This window comes from Melozone crissalis, unplaced genomic scaffold (assembly GCF_028551555.1).
Source record: "Melozone crissalis strain CALT ecotype California unplaced genomic scaffold, PUWL_Pcris_2 ptg000198l_1, whole genome shotgun sequence".
Taxonomy (NCBI): Eukaryota; Metazoa; Chordata; class Aves; order Passeriformes; family Passerellidae; genus Melozone; species Melozone crissalis.
Window position 1 is genome coordinate 356,890 of NW_026535962.1, and position 24,377 is coordinate 381,266.

The 24,377-nt window shown below is 52.3% G+C and overlaps 1 protein-coding gene across 1 annotated transcript; it reads right to left on the reverse strand.

Moving 5' to 3' along the window:
• Nucleotides 1–611: 611 nt before the first annotated feature.
• Nucleotides 612–24,372, reverse strand: CTTNBP2NL (CTTNBP2 N-terminal like). The gene is made up of 5 exons (XM_054293952.1): nucleotides 24,330–24,372; nucleotides 18,681–18,788; nucleotides 7,868–8,098; nucleotides 4,461–4,568; nucleotides 612–3,760 (listed from the first exon to the last, which is right to left on the reverse strand). Exons 2-5 carry the CDS (start codon nucleotides 18,777–18,779, stop codon nucleotides 2,309–2,311), a joined length of 1,890 nt encoding a protein of 629 aa, XP_054149927.1. The 5' UTR covers nucleotides 18,780–18,788; nucleotides 24,330–24,372; the 3' UTR covers nucleotides 612–2,308.
• Nucleotides 24,373–24,377: the final 5 nt, after the last annotated feature.

Below are 24,377 nucleotides of genomic sequence, written 5' to 3' on the forward strand. Positions count from 1 at the left end.
ATTTAGTTGCTTTCACACAGAATCTACATCAACAGTTAAATACTAACTCTAAATGTCTTACTGAATTAGTTGGATCCATTTTAATCCCTTGTGCTTAGTTTCTTTCAGAAGTTAGTCTACTAGCAAAAATACATTCTTTTGCATACCCCTTCCCATATTGTATTTTAGAAGAAACAGTACTCAGTGCATTTCCTATTAGACTTCATCATAGTATCTCTCTCTCTAGAGCTATCAATAAAGAAGGGGGATAATACCAGTCAGAATAATGTAAAAGTAAAGAAACTCATTAAAGCAGTGTATACAAAAGCCTCACTTTTCAATCAGAAGGGATACATGGGCCAAAATCCACCTGCCCATCCTTTTTTACTTTTACTCTCAGCAAGAGCAAAAAAATCCGCTGCGGACACTTAGTTAATAGAGTAATAAATGTGCTTCCAAAAGAGCCCCTGCCCATTCAGCTCCGGCTGCCTTTGTGTCCCTGCTGTAAATGCACAGACCGTTCCACTGGATTAGCAACAACAGCCCGTAATAGCACTGCCCAAAAGGTCTGTGCAAGCCCTAAAGCCCTGCCCTGGCTGTGTGGGTCAGTCCAGCAGCACAGAGCTCCCTGTCCTGCAGAGAGAGGCTCAGAGCCCCGAGGAACCTCACTGCAATGGGCATCTCTGCCCCTCCATGGCACAGCTCCAAGGCCCAGAGCCCAAAGGAACCTCCCTGCATGGGAACCTCCCTGCATGAGCAGCTCTGCCCCTCCATGGCACAGGGACCCTCCCCACACAGAGGGGCCCTGCCTGATGGAACACTGAGGATTCCCCAGGGATAACTGTCTCTGGCACCGGGAGCCGTGCAAACACCACTGGGCTGCCCAGGGAAGGGCTCCACGCTGGATGGCACCGAGCAGCCAGTCCAGTTCCTAAATTTAGGATCAGCTCCGGTCCAACACCGAGATCATTAACGCGGGGTCGTGCTCGCAGCCTGTGCCACTGATCTGTGCTGTTTGTCCTGGGCTTCTCAGCACAGCGACTCAGAAAACCACTGTGCTGGGCCTGCTGGTTCTCTTGCAGCAAATATTTCTGCACAGGAACCACCTGCGTCTCCTGGGTCCAAATACTTCTCCACACACAAGATCTGCCTCAAACTTAGGCGATTCCTCACTGAGGAATTTTTTAAAATCTCAGTGAATTGCCATGTTTTCTTCATATGAGGCAGAAGATCGAGAAGAGATAAATACTTCCCTAATACACTGTGTGTTTAGCATGTATGTGTGTGGCACACATATCCACATATTTAATTCCACAGCAGCAATGATTTGGTTCCATATTTGCAGCCAAGGAAAGCTAGCCACAGCTAGTGGGTAAAATCCAGGTCAGTCAGACTTAACTGACACAGATGGGGAACAAAATTATTGCTTTTGTCTAAAGTTGAAGATCCCATGTTACAGGTGTTGCAAAAAACCTGTACTGGATGGATGAGTTACTTTTTCAAGTAATAGTGAGATCTTTGCCAAGTAACAGAAAGATCCTTTTCTCAGAAGTTCTACACACAACAGTAGAATGCTTGAAGAGCTTGAAAATTCCAGGTGATACACCAGAAACCAGAGTTGAGCCATGTAAAGCACACAGGCACCTTGGCAGGAAAGCAGGAAGAGCTATATGGACAGAGAAGTAATCTGGATGATAACTATATTTTATCCCAAGAAACTCCTGTGTGCTTCCTCAAATAGCTGGGAGCTGTGTCCTGAAGGACATAGCCTGGCTGGCTGCACCACTCTGGTGCTCACCTGGCAGAATCTGTAGCACATTTGCTGACTTACCTTAGCAAACGGAAAGAATTAAAAGGAAAACCAGTGTTGGTTTCAACATTCAGGACTCAGAAGAATTTGTTTCTGCAGCTAGATGTTCCCCTCCTCACCTTTTCCCGAGAATCACATTCATATTGCAGGCTTAGTTCAGGCACTTTTATAAAATGTTCATCTGGAATAAAAAGTCTGCAAAAATTATTTCTGCATAATTTAAAAGTAGCATTTCAGTCCCATTAGAGATTGATAGGTCCCACCACATGATTATGGTTGTTATCTCTAATGATTTGAATGCTGCCATGAGGCATTTGGAGGCTACTGTATAGCTGTAGTTAAGGTTTCTTCATAAACAAAAATATTTTCCTACCTATTAAAAAGGAAAAAAAAATATACTAAATGCTTTATACAGACAGAATCTGCTACTATGGAAATAAATAACACGGAGTGGAAAAACAGCGTCTTAGCTGCAGGGTAAGCTAAGCTGTGGAATGTCACATTCCCGTTTTCTGGAGACTAGCTGCTGCTTGGCAGGAGGATCTCCAGGTCCTTGCCGTTTGACACGACGGAGCTGCCGGAGCAGCTGCTGGCCACGTCCACGGGGGCACCCAGGGAGGAGCCTTTGCCGAGGGGAGCGGCAGCGGCAGCGGGCGACTGCGCCAGGCCGGGCTTCTTGGGCGGGATGGGCGGAGGGTTGCCCCGCTCTGCCCGGGGAATGGTGGGAGACTTGATGCCCGGAGACAGGGGGCTGAGCGGGCTGGAGACCTTGGCGGGGCCGGGGCAGTGCCCGGGCTCGGCCCTGGGGCCGCCGGCGCCGGCCAGGCTGCGGTAGTCCGTGCCGAAGGGCGAGCTGTTGGGGGACACGGGCTTGACGGGGCCCTGCTGGCTGGTGAACCGGGACAGCACCTGCGTCACCGTGTTGCGCGCCAGCTGCTTGGCGGCCGAGTTGTCGGCCAGCGTGGGGGACAGGTCCCGGGACGGGGGGCTCTGCAGGCCCCCCGGCTGCTGCTCCTGCTCGGCCTGGCACTGGAACTTGTGCCGGGCCGCGTGGAAGCGCTGGTTGATGCCCACCTGGTAGGAGGACTGGTAGCCGGGGCTGCCGGCAGAGGCTCCCGCCAGGCGCTTGGCCAGCACCGGGGAGGAGCAGGGGGACGGGGTGAGGGAGGAGGCGGCCGTGCTGCTGGGGGACAGGGACGCCCCGGCAGAGGGCAGCTGCTGCACCGGGGACTCTGTTCTGGCAGGGGAGCTCCCGTTCTCCACGGCGCCCTCCGGGGCTGCGGCAGGCTTCTCCCTGTGAGCCGGGCTCTGCGCAGCGTTCGTGTGCCCAGCCGCCGGCCCGTCCGTGTCACAGTGCCCGTTGGACTTTGCACAGGAGTGAGCAGGGGCAGAGGGGCTGGCGAACGCGGCGTGGGCAGCTCTGCTGGCGCTGGCAGGGGCTGCTCGCTCTGCCTGCAGGCCCTCGGTCTGGCAGGACACTGACTTCACCGGGGGACTGTCAGTTGTGACCCCCCTGGACGTCACCGAGGGGCCGGGATGCACGGCCTTGGGGGGACCGTGCTCCTGGCAGGAAGCCTCCAGCTCCTTCAGGGCTTTCTTCAGACATTCCACCTCTTCTTTGAGTGCTTTTGTACGGTTTTCTTCTCTGTTCAGCTTAGCCTTCAGCTGCTCTCTTTCAATGTCAAACTCTGAGAGCTGCTTTTCTACTTGTGCTTCCATCTGCAAGCCTCGCTTCCTCTTGGCTGCCAGCTCCTCTTCCAGTTTACTCACCTTACTCTTCTCCTTTTCCAATTTCAAGCTCAGCTCTGCTGTCTTCTGGCCCTCTTCAGCTGCTTTGGCAGTGGCTTTCTTGCACTCCACAACAAGCATGGAAGACAGTTGCTTGTGGCGTGCCCTTTCCTCCTCCAGCTGGCTCGACAGCTTCTTCTGCTCCTTCTCAAACTTCTTCACTTGGGACTTTTCAAACTCCACCTGAAGTTAAGAACAAAAGAGATTTTAAGGGTACCATAAAACCTCCTGAAAGCAAATGAAGGGAAACACCCCAAAAGGGAACAGGTTTGTGTATCTTGAGAAATTACACAGTAAAAAATGACAAGGGCTAAGAAAGAGGTTATTGCACCAGAAATCAGCAAAACAGCCTGGCAGAACTCAGCCTGCACACAGTAACAATTATTATCCTAGTAGTTTTATCCTGTGTGAAATTCGACTGGCCTTTAGTGAGACACACACCCAGTCTGCCATGCACTGACAGAACAAGCAAAGCTTCCTTCCACCTCATTTACCACTTTGTCAGTTTGCCTTTTAAAGGCATTTAGGCCTTAAAATGCTGATGTGTTATGTATGCTTAACAAAGGCTACAGGCTTGAGTAACAGAAAACAGTGGCTTAAATATTTATTAGCATCTCTGAACGACACCCCCAGGAGATCTTCCGTGACTTATTCTGAATTTTGAGTACTGCAGCGAGCTATCAGCTGTAAAGGCAATCCTTCTCTTCCCAACTCCTCGGATTTCAGGCCGAAGTAAGATTTCAAAGCATTTGATTGCCTATTAACACCTTCCAGCACCGCTCAGCTACCAAAGCACGCCGAGCAGTGGGGCAGGGCTGTTTCCATATCAGGGTGATAACAGCTCCGAGTGCTGCTCTCCCAGCCCAGCCCGCCCTGCTGGTACCTGCTGGGTGAGCCGCTCCCGCTCCTTCTCCAGCATGTAGGTGACATCGTCCCCCTCGGCCGTGTCCTGCGCGTGCCGCTGCCGCTCCTCCTCCAGGTCCAGGATCACCTGCCCGAACACAGGGACATCAGGGACAGGGCCCCAGCAGGCAGGGAGGGAGCAGAGCTGAGCACAGCTCGGGGGCACACGGGAGAGCCAGAGTGACACACAAGAGAAACCACAGCAGCTCCATGGGACAGCGGGCAGGCAGGGAGCAGAGCTGTGCACAGCTCCGGGGGCACACGGGAGAGACACCAGGGCAGCTCTGGAGGGACACGGGAGCTCCAGAGGGACATGGGACAGACACCAGGGCAGCTCCAGAGTGACACAGGAGCTCCAGAGGGACATGGGACAGACACCAGGGCAGCTCCAGAGTGACACAGGAGCTCCAGAAGGACATGGGACAGACACCAGGGCAGCTCCAGAGTGACACAGGAGCTCCAGAGGGACATGAGACAGACACCAGGGCAGCTCCAGAGTGACACGGGAGCTCCAGAAGGACATGAGACAGACACCAGGGCAGCTCCAGAGTGACACTGGAGCTCCAGAGGGACATGAGACAGACACCAGGGCAGCTCTGGAGGGACACAGGAGCTCCAGAGGGACATGGGACAGACACCAGGGCAGCTCCGGAGGGACACAGGAGCTCCAGAGGGACATGGGACAGACACCAGGGCAGCTCCAGAGTGACACGGGAGCTCCAGAGGGACATGGGACAGACACCAGGGCAGCTTCAGAGTGACACAGGAGCTCCAGAGGGACATGGGACAGACACCAGGGCAGCTCCAGAGTGACACAGGAGCTCCAGAGGGACATGAGACAGACACCAGGGCAGCTCCAGAGTGACACGGGAGCTCCAGAAGGACATGGGACAGACACCAGGGCAGCTCTGGAGGGACACGGGAGCTCCAGAGGGACATGGGACAGACACCAGGGCAGCTCCAGAGTGACACAGGAGCTCCAGAGGGACATGGGACAGACACCAGGGCAGCTCCAGAGTGACACGGGAGCTCCAGAAGGACATGAGACAGACACCAGGGCAGCTTCAGAGTGACACAGGAGCTCCAGAGGGACATGGGACAGACACCAGGGCAGCTCTGGAGGGACACAGGAGCTCCAGAGTGACATGGGACAGACACCAGGGCAGCTCCAGAGTGACACGGGAGCTCCAGAAGGACATGGGACAGACACCAGGGCAGCTCTGGAGGGACACAGGAGCTCCAGAGGGACATGAGACAGACACCAGGGCAGCTCTGGAGGGACACGGGAGCTCCAGAAGGACATGGGACAGACACCAGGGCAGCTCTGGAGGGACACAGGAGCTCCAGAGGGACATGAGACAGACACCAGGGCAGCTCTGGAGGGACACGGGAGCTCCAGAAGGACATGGGACAGACACCAGGGCAGCTCTGGAGGGACACGGGAGCTCCAGAGTGACACAGGAGCTCCAGTGACACAGAAGAGCCACCACAGCAGCTCCATGGCACAGCCACCACTGCAGCTCCAGACACCTGAGCTCAACTCAAGTCACAGAGAAGCAGCTTTTGGACAAGTCCAATGTGTGTTACTATCTGGTCAAACTGAGTCAGTTCGTGAAAGATGTTAGGGAAACCTCACACTGGACGTATTTTACTATTAAATGTCTAAATTGCACGCTTTTCCCCCAGACTGTGCAATATCCTTGGGAGGTTCCTGCTATGAATGGTGCCCTCATTCCAGAACAGCTGGGGCGGGAAGGGATCTCTGGGGATCACCCAGTGCACCCCCCTGCCCATGCCATGAATGGTGCCCTCATTCCAGAAGGATCTCTGGGGATCACCCAGTGCACCCCCCTGCCCATGCCATGAATGGTGCCCTCATTCTAGAAGGATCTCTGGAGGTCACCCAGTGCACCCCCCTGCCCATGCCATGAATGGTGCCCTCATTCCAGAAGGATCTCTGGGGATCACCCAGTGCACCCCCCTGCCCATGCCATGAATGGTGCCCTCATTCCAGAAGGATCTCTGGGGATCACCCAGTGCACCCCCCTGCCCATGCCATGAATGGTGCCCTCATTCCAGAAGGATCTCTGGGGATCACCCAGTGCACCCCCCTGCCCTGGAGAGGGCTGCACAGATCAGCCCAGGAGGGTTCTGACGCTGGCAGGGAAGGAGAATCCACGAGCCCTCCCCAGCCTGTTCCAGGGTTCTGTCACCCTCAGAGTCAGTCAGTTTTTCCTCGTGTTCGGCTGGAAGTTCCTGTGTTCCAGTCGGTGCCTCCTGTCCCCTGCAGGTCAGAGTTTCCTGGCAGGGCCATCGCTGCAGGGCCAGCAGGAGCAGAGGTGCAGCACGAGCAGACCCAGGGCTCCAGAGCAGGAACCCTCTGTGGCTCTGCAGCAATTCCCCACTGGCTGCTCCCCCTGCCTCACAGCCATCTGAGGGCTCCAGTGCAAAGTTTATTTTAAAGAACATTAATTTGTTCTTCCACTTAAGAACAAGATGAGCTCTTGAAGTGAAACTGCTTCCCATAAGGGCCCAGTGAAGGAGCTCCTTCAGCCTTAACACTGAATTACATGAATAATTGAAATGCTATTAACAAAAAAGCCAGAACACAAACTTCCCAAGAGGCTCTGCTTATCCCATCACCAGAACTAAGCTCTCCCAACACATGCTCACCATGAATTTAGCAGCTCCTCAGTCTTCCTGAAATTTAAGCTTCCAAATAATGCTTAAATATTATCAAGTATACATCCTCGTATACTTGAAGTAGATGGGAAGAGGAAAAGGTGATACAATATCTGATTTTACTGTATGACTTAGTTGGATATTTGGCTGAAAAGCAAAGTCCAGCCTTGTTCTTACTTCTAGTGACATCAATTTTTGTGGTAGCATGGCCTGACACATGACCAAGCACTTTATTGGTGTCAATACACATTAAAGGTATGTCTGAAGAACAACAGGTGCTTCATTGAAGAGGCCAAATGGCAAGAAAAATACTTTTGGTCACTCCATATTCCTCAGGGAAGCACAAGGAGGTGCCTTCCCCTGGCAGCAGCTCTTAAATAACCACAGAGAACAAGTCCCAGGCAGAACAGTGATAGTTCTGCTGAGAATTCCAAGTTCCAGAAAGCCTTTCCTGCATTTTGGGAAGCATTACACCTCCCAGCTGTAAGCTGGATCCTCTTTGGTGTGTCCCAACAAAAACATTTCAAATTCTGGAATTACAACTAATTAGCTCACCAGCTGCATCCTCTGGAGTGAGAAGTTTAAACAAAGGTGCAGAGTCCTTCCAGTTACCAAGCCTCAGGAACTGAAGCGTTTTTGCTGAAGTTAACTTGTTATTAAAATGCAGCTGTAACCTCTGCACATCCTAATTGAGGCAACACCTACCTTTCTGTGCCTGCTCTCTGCAGCAGCCAGTTGGGATAACATTCTCTCCTGCATATTCTTGCAGTGCTTCATCACCACTTTCAAAATAGACAAAGGATTGGAGCATACTGGCTGCTTTTCACCATGGTTCCCCTCTTTCAGCGTCTCAAAGTCTCTCTGCAGAGCCATCAGTGGATCACTGATGTTGTATTTCCCATAGCGTTCCTCGATGAATGTGTCCCTGTGCTGGGCCTGCAACACAAAAACAAATTTGCATTTTAATATACTCAAATAGCTAAAGAAACAGGGCTTTGTAGCGAATACTCCTTTTCCCCAGTTTTCCATTTAAAGAGAATTTAACACAGTCTGATTCATATCCTGTTATCTGCTACAAATAAAGGCAATAAAGACAAATCTTGCTTAAAAACACAGCACCTCCACAAATATATCCAGTCTACAAACATCCTCATACCACAGCTACCTGCCAGGGCCATGGCTTGCATTCCACAGCTGTGAAAGGAAAGAAGGTAAGTACCAACTCTTGCTCAACAAAAGATTTAATCATTTATTGTCGCATCAGTGAAAGAAGCAGTTGTGTGCTTTCCTTGGCCGTGTCACCATCAAAGAATTTCATGTTGAGCAATTAAAAGAGTTTCACTCTCGCAAGAGCCATCAGTCTGTGAATTGTTAATAAAATCTTTAATGCTCTCATCCAGACTAAACAGAGTTTAGTTTCTCAAGACAGGAATGATGAGGTTTCCTTTGGTGCTTGTAGGAATTAAGACAACTCACACATCCCAGGCTCTGCATTTGCAGTGCTTAATGGCTGGACTCGAAGAGCTCAGAGCTCTCTTCCAACCCCAATCACTCCATGAATCAGCCATTCCATGGAAATCTGTTTGTCAGGATACCCATAGGCTTATCCTATTCAATGATGACTGTAAAGGTCTGAAAACAAAACAAAATCCCATAGACAGATATGAAAGTATTATCTGTGTCTTCACCACCATGATAAGAAACCAAATATTTATGCAACAAAAGACACAGAAAACCAGATGTAGATTCAAAAGAGCCTTCAGAGGCGTCCTGGCTCAGAGAAATTGAGTAACTGATTTCCAGTGAAGTGGTTCTGGGCTGAACCCTGAGCATTTGTGAAAAGCTGTGACAGAGTTCCATTCCCCACAGCGGTGTGTCGCTGACAGCACCACCCACGCCCAGCAGGGCTGAGGCACCTGCCAGAAACAACACCTGGATGTGAGACTGCAGCTGGCATCTCTGATTCTCTGTGAGCACTGGTACCAGGACAGGTCACAGCTTCTGTTTCCTGCAGGGTGCAAACGGCTCCGCTGCTCTGCACTGGCGTGTCCCCAGTGAGGAACGTGGGGTTAATGGCTCCGCTGCTCTGCACTGGCGTGTCCCCAGTGAGGAACGTGGGGTTAATGGCTCCGCTGCTCTGCACTGGCGTGTCCCCAGTGAGGAACGTGGGGTTAATGGCTCCTCTGCTCTGCACTGGCGTGTCCCCAATGAGGAACGTGGGGTTAATGGCTCCGCTGCTCTGCACTGGCGTGTCCCCAGTGAGGAACGTGGGGTTAATGGCTCCTCTGCTCTGCACTGGCGTGTCCCCAGTGAGGAACGTGGGGTTAATGGCTCCGCTGCTCTGCACTGGTGTGTCCCCAGTGAGGAACGTGGGGTTAATGGCTCCGCTGCTCTGCACTGGCGTGTCCCCAGTGAGGAACGTGGGGTTAATGGCTCCTCTGCTCTGCACTGGCGTGTCCCCAGTGAGGAACGTGGGGTTAATGGCTCCGCTGCTCTGCACTGGCGTGTCCCCAGTGAGGAACGGGGTTAATGGCTCCGCTGCTCTGCACTGGCGTGTCCCCAGTGAGGAACGTGGGGTTAATGGCTCCTCTGCTCTGCACTGGCGTGTCCCCAGTGAGGAACGTGGGGTTAATGGCTCCGCTGCTCTGCACTGGCGTGTCCCCAGTGAGGAACATGGGGTTAATGGCTCCTCTGCTCTGCACTGGCGTGTCCCCAGTGAGGAACGTGGGGTTAATGGCTCCGCTGCTCTGCACTGGCGTGTCCCCAGTGAGGAACGTGGGGTTAATGGCTCCGCTGCTCTGCACTGGCGTGTCCCCAGTGAGGAACGTGGGGTTAATGGCTCCGCTGCTCTGCACTGGCGTGTCCCCAGTGAGGAACGTGGGGTTAATGGCTCCTCTGCTCTGCACTGGCGTGTCCCCAGTGAGGAACGTGGGGTTAATGGCTCCGCTGCTCTGCACTGGCGTGTCCCCAGTGAGGAACGTGGGGTTAATGGCTCCTCTGCTCTGCACTGGCGTGTCCCCAGTGAGGAACGTGGGGTTAATGGCTCCTCTGCTCTGCACTGGCGTGTCCCCAGTGAGGAACATGGGGTTAATGGCTCCGCTGCTCTGCACTGGCGTGTCCCCAGTGAGGAACGTGGGGTTAATGGCTCCTCTGCTCTGCACTGGCGTGTCCCCAATGAGGAACATGGGGTTAATGGCTCCGCTGCTCTGCACTGGCGTGTCCCCAGTGAGGAACGTGGGGTTAATGGCTCCGCTGCTCTGCACTGGCGTGTCCCCAGTGAGGAACGTGGGGTTAATGGCTCCTCTGCTCTGCACTGGCGTGTCCCCAATGAGGAACGTGGGGTTAATGGCTCCGCTGCTCTGCACTGGCGTGTCCCCAGTGAGGAACGTGGGGTTAATGGCTCCGCTGCTCTGCACTGGCGTGTCCCCAGTGAGGAACGTGGGGTTAATGGCTCCGCTGCTCTGCACTGGCGTGTCCCCAATGAGGAACGGGGTTAATGGCTCCGCTGCTCTGCACTGGTGTGTCCCCAGTGAGGAACATGGGGCTCCCTCTGCAGCACTGAAATGCAGGAGGGAGCCCCAGGACCTGATCAAAGTGTGTTTAACTTAGAACACACCTTAGCATGAGTGACCTCCTCAAGGGCTCTGACCCTGCATGTCCTTTCCTGCCACAGCACACACAGCACACACAGCACACACGTTTTCCCTGGGGCACCTGCTCCAAACCCACGCTGTCTGCACCTGCCCAGGTGTGCTCCACCTTCTGCTCCCGGCTGCAGGGCACAGCCAGCACATCTCCCATGGCCAGGCAAGCACAGCAGCTCTGGAGCTGCTGCAGGGCCCTGGATGAGCCCACACACCCCCGACTCTGCTGCTGCAGCTGGGCATGGCATGGACAGAGCTCTGCGTGCCAGCCGCGCCAGCCTCGCACGAAACCCCCATGAACAGCAATGGCAAACGTCAGAAATCACCCACTGCTGATGGGGCTGCACAAGCACGGCATTCAGATGGGAAAGATGGGCCTGGCTCAAATGAAAGACAGCTCAGAAGCCGGTGCCTCTTGGAATGGCTCTTTTGTCATGTCCCAGCACCAAAACCACAAACGCTTCCCTGGAGCAGGAGTCACACAATCATGGAACATCCCCACAGCAGCTGGCACAGCCACACTGCAACACTGAGAGTTAAATAACACAACTTGGCTTCACTCAAAGAGCTGGTGAGATTTGCTGCTCCCACCTGCATTCTGAAATGCAGCCATGTGATTAACATGAAATAAACTAAAAAAATTCATTTTTGGTCTTAAAAGGAAAAGTGTTTGCATTACCTTGACAAGAGGCATAAAAAACCCAACCCAAAATATCTTCTCCATGACCAAATTAGAGACATTCACCCTGTGAGTCCAGTTTGGAGCTGGATTTTAACCCTGCAGTAAACACACACAGAGGAACAGCTCACACTCACAGACACCCCTCCCTCTCTATCAGCAATATCCGTCAGGAGCCGTGGGCACCTTTGATCACAGCTTCAGATATTGTTCTAACTTTGCACAATAATAAAAAGGAGAGGAAGGAAAAGAGCAGCCCTGGAAATGGGAGAGCAGCCCTGGATAATGGGGCAGCCCTGGTTTAATGAATCACAGGAAAAACTACAGGTTTGGGGTTTTTTTAGGAACAGGGAATCTTCTGTTTTTCTGAAGTGTTTATAAAAGTGACTCAGTGAAAGCTCCATATAAGTGTGGAGGGAGTTTCTAAGTGACTCAAGCATTAACAAGTCTGTAAATATGAACTGGGATCTCCATCCAGCTGGCCTCGCTGCTTTGACAGATGAGTTTAATGCCACCCCATCCCAGTGCTGCCATTCCACCCAGAAACACGGCAGGGACCCTTCAGAAGGGCACCAGTGCTTCTGCTGTGCACACAAACCCTGCCTTTGTGCAGGGCAGTCTTATTCTACCAAAGAAGAGCTCCAAAACCCGAGATAAGGTGATTTTTGCAGTGCTGAAGGTGTAACCAAAGCCACGTTTTCCTCTGCTCCTCACAGGCTCTGAACTGCGAATAAACCACCCACTCCGAATTCATGGGGTGGTTTATTTCCTGTTTGGGAAAGAACAAGAAGCTCTTCCTTGCTACTCTGAGCAATTAAGCATTTTCCTGAACTAGCATGACAAACAGATGAGACTATCATAACATTAAGGGCTTTCTCAAGTCCAGCTATTCTTCTTCAGTAGCCAGCAGAGCATAAACATTTAATTAAAGTTGTCTAGACTGGAGAAAGTCTTAACCAGGTCACCCTCCACCGAGCACACCCCGTTTGCACAAACAAACCCAGCGCTCTGGCGTTGGGAATGCAAACTGGGATTTTCCAGCCTGGACACCTCTGTCCTGCAGAGCAGCCCCTGGGCCGCCTGGAGCACTGGGGCAGCTCAGGGAAAATGCATTCACAGTGCCACAGTGCCCAGGAGCCACATGGGGCACGGGGGCAGCTCAGGGAAAATGCATTCACAGTGCCACAGTGCCCAGGAGCCACATGGGGCACGGGGGCAGCTCAGGGAAAATGCATTTACAGTGCCACAGTGCCCAGGGGCCACATGGGGCACGGGGGCAGCTCAGGGAAAATGCATTCACAGTGCCACAGTGCCCAGGGGCCACATGGGGCACTGGGGCAGCTCAGGGAAAATGCATTCACAGTGCCACAGCCCCCAGAGTTACCTTACACAGGTGTGGAAATGCCACAGAGGATTGTGCCCCTCCCTGAGACAGCTCTGCAGCCCAGCTGCTGCCACTGGAGTTCACATCAAAATCCCAAACCCTTCTGATTGTGGCCTGTCTCAGCTGCACTCCACCTTAAATAGCAGTTCAGCTCTCAGAACAGAAGGAACGTGATGGAGGAACACTCTATTAGTGAGCCCAAAGTGAAAAAAATCAACCTAGATCTCAGCACAGAAAACACAAATCCACAGAAAATCAAGGTTAAATGAAAAGAAATGAGGTTACAGAATGCAGTGTTAGTTAAGGAGTGGAACACTTCATCTGAACACCAGAGACGACACAAATACCTCCAGCATCAGCAACGGTGCTGTGAAAGGAGATGCAATTCTGCGCAATTACATCTTCTGATTTAGTACCTCCACCTCTATCATCTCCAACATGCAGAACTGTGGATTTCCCAACAAAATACTCAAATTCCAGAAACAATTAAATGGATTATTCAGCAATTTTCAAGACTATCAAACTGACCTCTCCCCACAGGAAACAAAGATAATATATAAGCTTGGGGTGCTTTTTTAAAAAAGAAGGAACTCTACATGTGAACTACCCCTAAAAATAAACTTCCAGGAGATGGAAAAATTAGCCATAAGCAGAGGGGGTTCCATGTGAAACTGGCTGGCTTTGAGCTCCAGTTTGGGCAATGGACCACTGCTAGTCTGTTTGGGAAGAGATAATTCCGATTTTATGGGGCAGAAGTAACATCTGACCCAACTGAAAAGATGTTTCCTGTGCAGGCAGGCAAAGCAAAGGCTGTGCTTTGTTAGGAAAAAGCTACTGTTTCCTCTTGGGATTGCTAGGCTGTTTTGGGATGTTTCCCATAACCTATTTGTGTATTTTTTTTTTAAATAAAATATTTCTTTCTACTGAAAGCTTGTTTATGTGACAGAATATTCTCTCTGTTCAGTAATCTTTACAACTTGTTTTACTGGAACATCAAACAGGGAATTTCCAGGACCTGTTTCAAGTGTTTTTTTTTGGACATCAAGTAGAGCATTTCTCCTCCCTGTAATTTCAGAGTTCAGGTTTTAACCCTTGGTACACAACAAACACACTCTTAATTAACTCCAGCTACTGAGTTTGCAGTTCTCCGGTGATAATTTGCACAGAAGTTCCTCCTTCATGCAGCACAGAGTGGAATAAGCTTTAAATAGCTTCTTACAGCTTGAACTTCCTTATTAGCTTCTCTCCCCAGAGACAGAAGTCGGGAATAAAGGCAGGCTGAGGTCACAGCAAGCACTGAGAGAGGAGGGAAATGGGGTGGGGACCTCTGGTTTGCCCAAAAGTAAATGCCAAAATGCTGCAGTGGGACTCGCAGCAATGGCAGGATGAGCCACCAGTGAATGCAATGCAATGCAATGCAGCAATGGCAGGATGAGCCACCAGTGAATGCAATGCAGTGCAGCAATGCCAGGATGAGCCACCAGTGAATGCAATGCAATGCAATGCAGCAATGGCAGGATGAGCCACCAGTGAATGCAATGCAATGCAATGCAGCAATGGCAGGCACAGAGCCACCAGTGAATGCAATGCAATGCAGCAATGGCAGGCACAGAGCCACCAGTGAATGCAATGCAATGCAGCAATGGCAGGCACAGAGCCACCAGTGAATGCAATGCAATGCAGTGCAATGCAGCAATGGCAGGCACAGAGCCACCAGTGAATGCAATGCAATGCAATGCAGCAATGCCAGGATGAGCCACCAGTGAATTGCCCAAATGCAGCATCTGCCCTAATTGCCATCATTACCTCGAGTGAGCAGACCTGACAAACGAGAGCCACCCACATCTGCCCAAGTAAGACCTGTTATCTGTGCTGTTATCAGCTTTGAAAAACAGAATCAGCTTCCTCAAGAAACGTCCAGCAGCACAGAGCTGCAGCTTCCTTTGCTGGGAGCTTGGTGCCAGGCTGGGGTGGTGCTGCAGGGCTGCCCCGTGCTCAGGATGGGCTGTGGGCACCCCAAAACCGGGGAATAGCACCCCAGAACCAGGGAACCCCAAAACCCAGGGAACAGCACCCCAAAACCAGCGAACAGCACCCCAAAACCAGGGAAAAGCACCCCCAGAGCCAGAGAACAACACCCCAAACCAGGGAACCCCAAACCCAGGGAATAGCACCCCAAAACCAGGGAAAAGCACCCCCAAACCCAGGGAACAGCACCCCCAAAACCAGGGAAAAGCACCCCCAAACCCAGGGAACAGCACCCCAAACCTGGGAACAGCACCCCCAAAACCCGGGAACAGCACCCCAAACCCAGGAACAGCACCCCAAAACCAGGGAATAGCACCCCAAACCCAGGGAACAGCACCCCCAAAACCAGGGAACAGCACCCCAGCCTGCTGGAACCCAGAGCAGAGCCCTTCCAGCAGGGAACCCCTGGCACAGCTCTCTGCTCCTGCCCCGCACACGCTGGCACTCCGGAGGTGAGCAGAATCAGCTTTTTAAGACTGGCAAACCGAGCTGCTTCCAGCAAGAGACAACCAAAAACCTCCCCAGGCTTGCAATAAAGGCTGTAAGGAATGCCTGCACTCCATAAACAGCACCCAAGGGAGCTCTGCTCCATGGAAGCTGCTCTCTAAGTGATGCACAAGCCCAATTTGCCCCATCTGTGAAAGATTTAACAGCAGGAAGGTTTTGTGTTACTGAACTTTTCTTTTTATTTAAACAAGAGGCAGGATTGAGTTTTCCAAACTGCACTGTAAATCTAGTTTCTAAATCCACTAACAAACAACACCTAGTTTCTCATTAATACTGCTTTACAGTGCATCACTGCACTCAGGAGCAAAGAGATGAACACCAGCTCCCAGTCATTAACACAAAATAGTTTCTATTCCAGTGTAAATTGCCTGAGGCCTTATTAACATAAAGGAACAAGCCAGGAAGCTGCTTCCTGTTTTCTGAAAGTAAACAGAACCTCAGTTCTAATGTATGGAAAGCAGGGGGGAGGGAGCAGAGTGCTCTAACACAGCGACAGGGATCCATTTAAATATTGAATTGTTTCCAGGCGTGGTGTGCCATTTCAGAAGGCAAACCTGTGGCTCCTGCAACCCTTCCTGCACTGCAAGGAGGACTGGGAGCCCAGCTCAGGATTATGCAACTCTCTGACAGCATCTGGGTTGTCTGGATGATATAAACACAATTATAACTACAGGAAAAGGAGCATAATAAGAAGTCAGGCTTAAAATCTGTTCCAAGGAGAACATTGAAATTTATGTAGTGGACAGGAAGCTACTTTCAGGCAAAAAAAAAAAAAAAAAAAAAGTTTTGGTTTTTTTCCCAAAGAACTTTTAAAACAGATGAAGCAAACTGAAGCACTGGGAAAGAATATTTTGAATACAGTCAGTCTGTCAGACAGCAAGGGGGAAAGGGGCAGGATTTGGGGAGAGGGGAAAAAGGAGCGAGCTCAACAAGCAGTGTCTGCTCAGCAGCTCCATTCTGGCACACAGCAACGGGGCCAGCGCCAGCCAACAAGTGCCTGATACCATCGGGGAGAGGAAAACTATTTTAAGCTTTGTCATCTGCACGCATGGATTCTCTCTGCTAAATGCCAGATGCAAAATGCTTGTCTCCAAGCGTGCAGGAATATCAATTATTGCAGACTGTGCTACAACCAGATGACATGTTTACAAACCAAGGTACTCCTCCTATGCAAGTGCCTGTCCTTTCCTATAATGTACCACAGGACTCTGCTCAAACAACCAGAGCTCAGAATCACTGGAATCTGAAGCAGAAGTAAAACCAGCCCATGAAGGGAAATGTGTTTTTGTCACTGTGAGGGAAGCAAACAGGCAGAGAAAATCCTGATTTGCAGTCACTGACATCTATATGTTTAACACAACTGCTGGAGAAAAATCACTGCTGTGGTTGAGGGTTATGCAATCCCCTAGGAAGGTTCAGAGGATGGAGCTCCACCTGCTCCCAACACATACCCACATTTGAGACAGAACTCTTACTGCTCCAAAGAAACGCAGCTGCCGAGGCAGGAGAGAGCCCTGTCCTGGCCCCTGGGCGCCTGAGAGCGGAGGGACCCCGTCAGACAGGACCTGTGTGAGGAGCAGCAGCTGCCCCAGCCCAGGCCCCACTCCTGTGCTGGAGATTACGGCTCCATTTATATACTTTGTACAAAAAAAATTAAATCAAACTAAATTTGCTCTCAAGAGTGCGGATCTTTAACTCAGAAGTTGTTTTTATTCAGGGCAGCACTTCCGTGCATCAAAACGTGAGCAAGCAGATTAGCAAGGTTTCCTTTAATCAGTCACACACAAAGCCTTTGGGCCAGGGCGGCACGGTAAATCTGTTACCACAGCTACTATCAGCAAACAACGACTAAAGCAGCGCCAGGCCAGCGTTTCTCCAGCTGTACACTGCAAATAAACGGGGAAAGCAGAGCTGGCAGGGCTGGGCTGCTGAGCCTCTGCTCACATGAAGCAGTTACACATGTCGAGTTCACATGTGGAGTTTTCCTTGCAGAGCTGCTGCCAGCAGGGCCAGCCCGGGCTGCAGCACCTCTGGGGACAGCTGTGGAGGCAAGGAGAGCACAGCTGGCACCTCCAGCACAGCACAGCTGGCACCTCCAGCACAGCTGGCACCTCCAGCACAGCACAGCTGGCACCTCCAGCACAGCACAGCTGGCACCTACAGCATCTCACAGTGCTCCAGCATCTCCAACCCCAGGGCTGGCAGCTCTTCCCTCAGCAGGCACCAAGAGCCAGCCTGCATTTGAAGCTGCCATTGCCCTTTCCCACCAGCCCCAGCTGTCCCCACAGCCCTGAGATGAAACACTGCAGCACATCCCTGACAGAGGAAGGGGAAAACAGCCCTAACCTTCCATTAGATCGGTGTTTCATACTCCGTAATTATCAAGCATAGGTTACAATTTCATTTAATTTCTTCTCAGCTATGAGTACTTGACAAATTATGTCAAAGGGTATTCCCAGTGCATTAATCTCCGCACACAAGAGGGAACTGCAGGTTAAATTTCAACAGGAAGGATAATTGCTTTACACCACTGGAAGGTAGGCAATGAAGAGCCTCTGGAATGGAGCTGGTACAGCTCTTCCCATCGGTCTCTGTGCTCCACTGTACACATCTCACACTGAAATACTGAAGGGAGGCTTGTTTGGGTAGCACATTCTGACCACACACACAGTGAAAAGATGGATCTCAGGACAGAGCAGAGACTGGCAAGTGTGTGTTGGAACAGAAAACAAACCTTCCACCTGACCAACAGTTTTGAGAGGGTGACAATATTCCTCCAAAATAAAAGGATGCTGCTGCCAGCAAAGGGAAGGGTAAGCAGCTGAGCCCTCAGGGCTGCTGCTCTCAGCAGTGCCAGCTTATGGAGGCTTAGCCAACACAAAGCCAGGGATGGTTTTTACTCAGTGTGACGTTATTGTCACTAAAAGACTCATCTGTGATCCCTCTTGGGGAGAAGAGCTCCTGCTTTGAGCAGCCCTCCTTGCTAAGGGAGAAAAAACCTAGAAAGGAATTGTGGTGCACCTTTTACACAGCAGAAACACATGGTTCTTTATCAGAAAGGATGAAAACACACATATAACACTGTATTTCAATACCAAAATGCTTCTTGCACACAGCTTCTGAGACAAAAATTACCTACAGCATTTCCTGTGTAATCCTGCTGATATTCAGTGGGATTCTGAACCAGTAATGAACTTCACCTTGGTACAGCTCTCTGCAGAACTCACAGTGGTACTGCTGTCATGTTTGTTTCTTATCCTGATTCTTAAAACCTACCTTTAAAGCCTCTATGACAAGATCTCTTGCTTCTAATTCTCCCTCGAGAATGCTAAACAGCGTCAGTAGCTCTGGTTTGCTGAGTTTTTCCAGATTCATCCTGAAAACCTGAAAAATAACGAAACCCAGTTTAGTAGGCATTTCTTTGGACATTAAGATCAGTATTCGAAGCGATGACAAATAATCTCATTTAAGCTCAGCTCCCAGCTCTCTGGAGTGCCAATTGCCCTGAGGGGGGGTAATTTTCTCTCATTTTCCAGCACCAGTTGCAGAAGATGCATTTGTCACCTCCTCCCAGATGGCGATGGCAGAACGCGTGGGCTGACAGGGCAGGACAACACTCACCGGGCAGCAGCCAGAGTTCACAGGACAGGGGAAAAACAAGGATATTCAGAAGTCACAGTGGCCACACACCTGCCTCCCACAGCTGCAAGCACCAGTGAGGAGCTGGGATGAGCCAGGGCCAGCGCGGCCACCCACGGGAGCTCAGCAGGGCTGGATCTGCTCCTGGGAATGCCATTAGCTGATGGAGCAGGAACAAACCCCCCACAAAAATCAATGCCACGGAAAACACACACTTCATTACTGCTCTTTCAAACTGTTCAATATCAGCATCATCTGTTAAATATCATCTTACTGCCTGCATAAGAGATCCCTCATCTGCACCGCATATAAAGAGGCTTCATATTCTCCTCCATCTTTGATGATACACTTAACACTGTCCCATAGTAAGCCTTTTTGTTACATTATTTTGTTAAAAATGGAAATAATTTCAGACTAAATCCTTGTCTCTGATGAAAATATACCCATTGATGCAGTCTTGTGCTTTGCACAACCACCAAATACACTTTTCTGAGGCCAAGTCATGTCCATCCTTCACCACACTCCGTGTCAAACAGAAAATGCTGCAGCATGAAGAAAATAATCAGAGATATCAAACTCCAGCGGCAAGTGATAAGGGGTTAAATTGGCCCTGCTGGAGGATCCATCCAGCTGAAACACTCAGCTGAAGTCTAGCTTGTCTGAAGCCACTGCTCCTTTACAGCTGATTTGCATAACTGCGCCTTGGAGAGTTACACACAAAAGCAAGTTCTGTCTTGTTTGTGCCAGAGCAGTTTTCCAGTGCTGGGAACAGAAAGTTCTGCAGTCATCACACAGCAAGAGAAATCAGAGATTGCTCTGTGCCCCTCTGCTAGCAGGGAAGCGTCCTGTCCCATCACACCCACACTCCTCCCTCTCACTCACGGTGTTTTACACGCAATTCCAGAAGGCAGCAGCGATTCTGGCAGCTCTGCCGGCTCCCCCTCCCTGGGCAGGGGCTGCTCAGGGTAACACCAGGGCAGGGACCCCGAGGGGCTGCTCCAAACCCGGCCGAGCCGGGCACCACAGCCCTGTCCCACTGCATTGCCGTCCCTGCTGCAGAGCCGGTCACAGACGCAAGAGGAAAACCCACGAGCGGAACGCTTGGGAAATCTGCTCGTGTTTGTCACCGGGTCAAAAATCCCTGATCAAAACTCGACACAAAGGCACAACTTAGGGGACCAATGTACTAAGATCCCATTTCTGCGGGCCAGGGCAGCGCTGGGCACCTCTGGTCAGTGCATGGACCTCGGCAGGGATGCCCCGGTGGGAGCCTGGCCATGTCCCTCCCTCTGGACACGGCCTGGGGCTCTGCTGAGACCCCGTGCAAGCAGTGTGATTTACAACTTCCATCTCAGAAAGACGGAAGCAGCAAAGAAATGCTAAACCATCAAGAAGTAGCCACAGAGAGCGAGAAAAGACATAGCCTGGCTCTAGCCTTTGATATTTACCATGGTTGTGTTGGTGCTCATGCCAAAGCTGCAGCATTTCCCTGGGCAGCCTGTAGATGTGGAATATCCAAACATTGCTTAGGAGGTGCACGGCTTGATTTCAAAACCATCTCAGTCCTTGCTGAGACTGAATTCACAGGTTCTAAGACTGCACCAATACCAGTGGGAAATACCTTTTATTGCCAGGCACTCACCAGGTTACAGTGGCACTGGGACATTATAAACCTGAAGGAAAAGGAGATCTTAGAACAAAGTGTATCCTATAATTCTGTTACCTATAATTCTGTTACCTATAATCCTATAATTCTGTTACCCCAGGACAGTAAGTGTTGCACATGGACTTACACCATGACTGCATCCATGCTTTTCCCTAAAAAAGAGATGATGTGGAAACGTGCAGCTGCATCTCCCCAAACAGTTCAGTCTTGCAGCAAGGACAGCTAGCAGCTGCAGTTTGGTATTGTAAAGCCATTAGTCAGGGCAGCAATAATTTCTGCTCTATATTCTAACTACTCCCATTGTGACTCGTACTCGCCAGTGTTGTAGGAATAAGCCAGGCTATTCTTACCACGCCTTTGTAGGCTGTAATGTGCTTAACAACATCAACAAGCCCTGTCCTAAAATATACAGGTAAAAATACCTAAGAGAAACAAAGAGCAGGAGCCAGTGTGCACAGCAATCATTTATCCAACAACAAGAGGTGACATTACAGGCATGTCAGTGGTACAGCCTCAGCTTCCTCATGTGCAGCCTGCTGCAGGAGAGGATCTCCACCTGCTTTGTTTGCATCACACCGCTGCAGGAACAGACTGGGAGCAGATGCAACAAATAAAGGCACTGCTCTAAAAACCCCCCAAAATGTACCTGTGCTCTCCAGTGATCTCAGGGAGCCTTCAGAGCACCCCAGGCAGATGGCTGTTATGCTGAATGGACCACAATCCCAAACATTCCCTTTCAGGGCCACTCTGCACTTGGGAGCTGAAATTCGGGGGATAAAAAGCCCTATTCATTTGCTGTTACTGTCCTACAGAAACAAGAAGCATCTCTGGGTCAGAGAGCTAATAAGCACGTACTTGAGCTCCTTTTCCCCTATCCAAATCCAAATCCAAATCCCTTCCCAGCCCTCCAGGCTCCTGAGCTGACCTTTCCAAGGCTCTTCCAAGCTACACACGCCTGTGCCTTCCCTCGTCCCGTGTTTTATCAAAAGATCACACCAACTCTATTAAATTACACAGTTCTCCCCCTTGCCAAGTGTCTCATTCCACCACAGGGATCTGGGCACTTCAGCTGGGGAACCTGACCCTCTGTTTCCAAACCTTTAACCAAGAGGCATCAGAAACAAGATCCAGCGACTGCCAGGGCACGGCACCCCTTTACATCCAGGGAAACACACTGAGCGCACTCACACAGATCACAAACCACAAAGACCTTGTTGTTTAGACCCATTACATAAATATTTTCCCCGAGTCCGAGATACACCACCATTTTTGGACAATGAGGCAGAGTTTAAAGCATAAACAAAGATAATCACTTTCTGCTTGCCTAAAGGTGAGCTTGCTTTCAGCTTCGGACCACTGGAGACCCCTGGGCAGAGCCATGCCCACCCTCCAAGCAGATAACACCTTTCTAAGAAAGCTATTTCCCGGTATTTCACTGGAAATAACCACGGAGAGCAGTTTAAGTGTCCGCACACCACCGGAGCGGGGGAGTTATCTGTGGCATGTGCCACTTGAGGAACTCTCAGATAGGCTGGCAGCTCCCTCTCAGCCACGGCGGGTGATCCTGACACCGCGCCAGGGCACAGCTCACTGCCCTCACACACACACAGACGGGCAGAACCCACCCAGAGGATGGTGCCAGGGCAGGGGAACCTCATACACTGACCGCCAGGGCTGGAGCCAGGGGCAGAACCCACCCAGAGGATGGTGCCAGCTCAGGAGAACCTCATACACCGACCTCCAGGGCTGGAGCCAGGGGCAGAACCCACCCAGTGGATGGTGCCAGGGCAGGGGAACCTCATACACTGACCGCCAGGGCTGGAGCCAGGGGCAGAACCCACCCAGAGAATGGTGCCAGGGCAGGGGAACCTCATACACTGACCGCCAGGGTACAGCTCACTGCCCTCACACACACAGACGGGCAGAACCCACCCAGCGGATGGTGCCAGGGCAGGGGAACCTCATACACTGACCGCCAGGGCTGGAGCCAGGGGCAGAACCCACCCAGAGGATGGTGCCAGGGCAGGGGAACCTCATACACCGACCTCCAGGGCTGGAGCCAGGGGCAGGAACCCAAGGGGAGCCCCAGGCAGGACCCCAAGCACAGCCCGAGGCATGGGGAGGCACCTTGGGGATCCTCTGCGAGCCCTTGGCTCAAAACTCTTCCACTTTTTAAAAAGAACATCATGAAGAACCAAGCTTGTTGCTCCTTCCTCCTCTGACAGAGGGTATTTCCTAAACCTACACCAACGCAACAATGCCACAATGCCGAATATTCTGAATCAGCTTAATTGCCTTTCCTGTGTTCCTGAAGAGGAACCAGCATTTTCCAGAAGCCAGCACGGGCAGTCGTGTCATCACATTAATGGCAGAACCTCAATGACCAGTTGGAGAAGTCCTGACAGACAAGTTCCCAAAATTGTTTCTGCGTGTATCGAGTGGTGTTTGAGTCGTTTCAATAATTACATATGTTCATGTAATGAAAAATGCTAACATAGACCTAATAATTGTGTATCCACAGTGCTACCTGGCATTGCATCACTCCTGTGGAGATCCAGGATAAAATGAGAACTGTTTATATTTCCTTCACCTTTGTATCTCAGCCCTAAAGGAAAAAGGGCATTACCCACAAAAACCCATCCCCATCGCATTAGGTTTCGTAGTAATTCTCAGAAGGAAGCAAACTAGCAAAATTCCAGCATGGATTTTGTGTGGGTCCTTGAAGCCCCCGTGCAGAACCGAAACCATCGCTGGCTGCTGACCTTCAGCCCCGGGCCGGGGAGCCGCGCCCGCCCTGCCGCTCCCGGCGCCGGTGAGAACGGCGGGTCAGCCCGGGACCGGGACGGGCACGGTGGGCAGCGCGGGCCAGCCCGGGACCGGGACCGGCACCGGCCCCGGTGAGAACAGCGGGTCAGCCCGGGACCGGGACGGGCACGGTGGGCAGCGCGGGCCAGCCCGGGACCGGCACCGGCACCGGCCCCGGTGAGAACAGCGGGCCGGCCCGGGACCGGCACCGGCACGGTGGGCAGCGCGGGCCAGCCCGGGACACCGCCGGCGGCACGGCCGGTGCTGTATTGTCCGGGACCGGCACTGCCCGGGGACCGCACGGGTGGGTGTCGGGGCCAGGCTCGGTGGCTCCCGCGCTGCACCGGCCCGGTACAAGCGCGGCGAACAAAGGGAAGCGCCGCAGCGGAGCCCGCGGGGAAGGAGGGCGGGCGCGGGGAACAACAACCGGCTCCGTCGCCGCTCGGTGCGCGGGCCCGGCCGGACCGGGCACCGACGCCCGGATCCCGGTAACGCCCCCCGGCCCTCCGGCACCGCCCCCCGCTCTCCCGTTCCCCCGATGCCTCCCCTTCCCCGCCGCCTGCGGCCGCCCAGTCCCGGCCGCAGCTGCCCCCGCCCGCAGCGGGGCTCGGCCCCGCCGCCGCCGCCCCTCTCAGCCCCCGCGGGCCGGGCCGCCCCGCACCTGCGTCCGCCCCCCGCAGGGGCAGGGGCAGCGCCGCGCCAGGACGGGCCGGGCCGGGCCGGGCCGGGCCGGGCCGGGCCGGGCCGGACAGGACCGGACCGGACCGGACCGGACCGAGCCGAGAGCAGGACCGCGCCCGCCCCGCCGCACCGACCTGCCCGGCCCCGCGCCGCCGTCGCCGCCGCCGCTCCGCTCCCCATCG

Coding starts and splice junctions, on each gene's coding strand:
- CTTNBP2NL (XM_054293952.1), bottom strand. CDS start 18,779: ATGAATCTGGAAAAACTCAGCAAACCAGAGCTACTGACGCTGTTTAGC. Junction 4,569..7,867: donor CAGAGAGCAGGCACAGAAAG/GTAGGTGTTGCC, acceptor GTGTTCGGGCAG/GTGATCCTGGACCTGGAGGA. Junction 3,761..4,460: donor GGGAGCGGCTCACCCAGCAG/GTACCAGCAGGG, acceptor TCTTAACTTCAG/GTGGAGTTTGAAAAGTCCCA.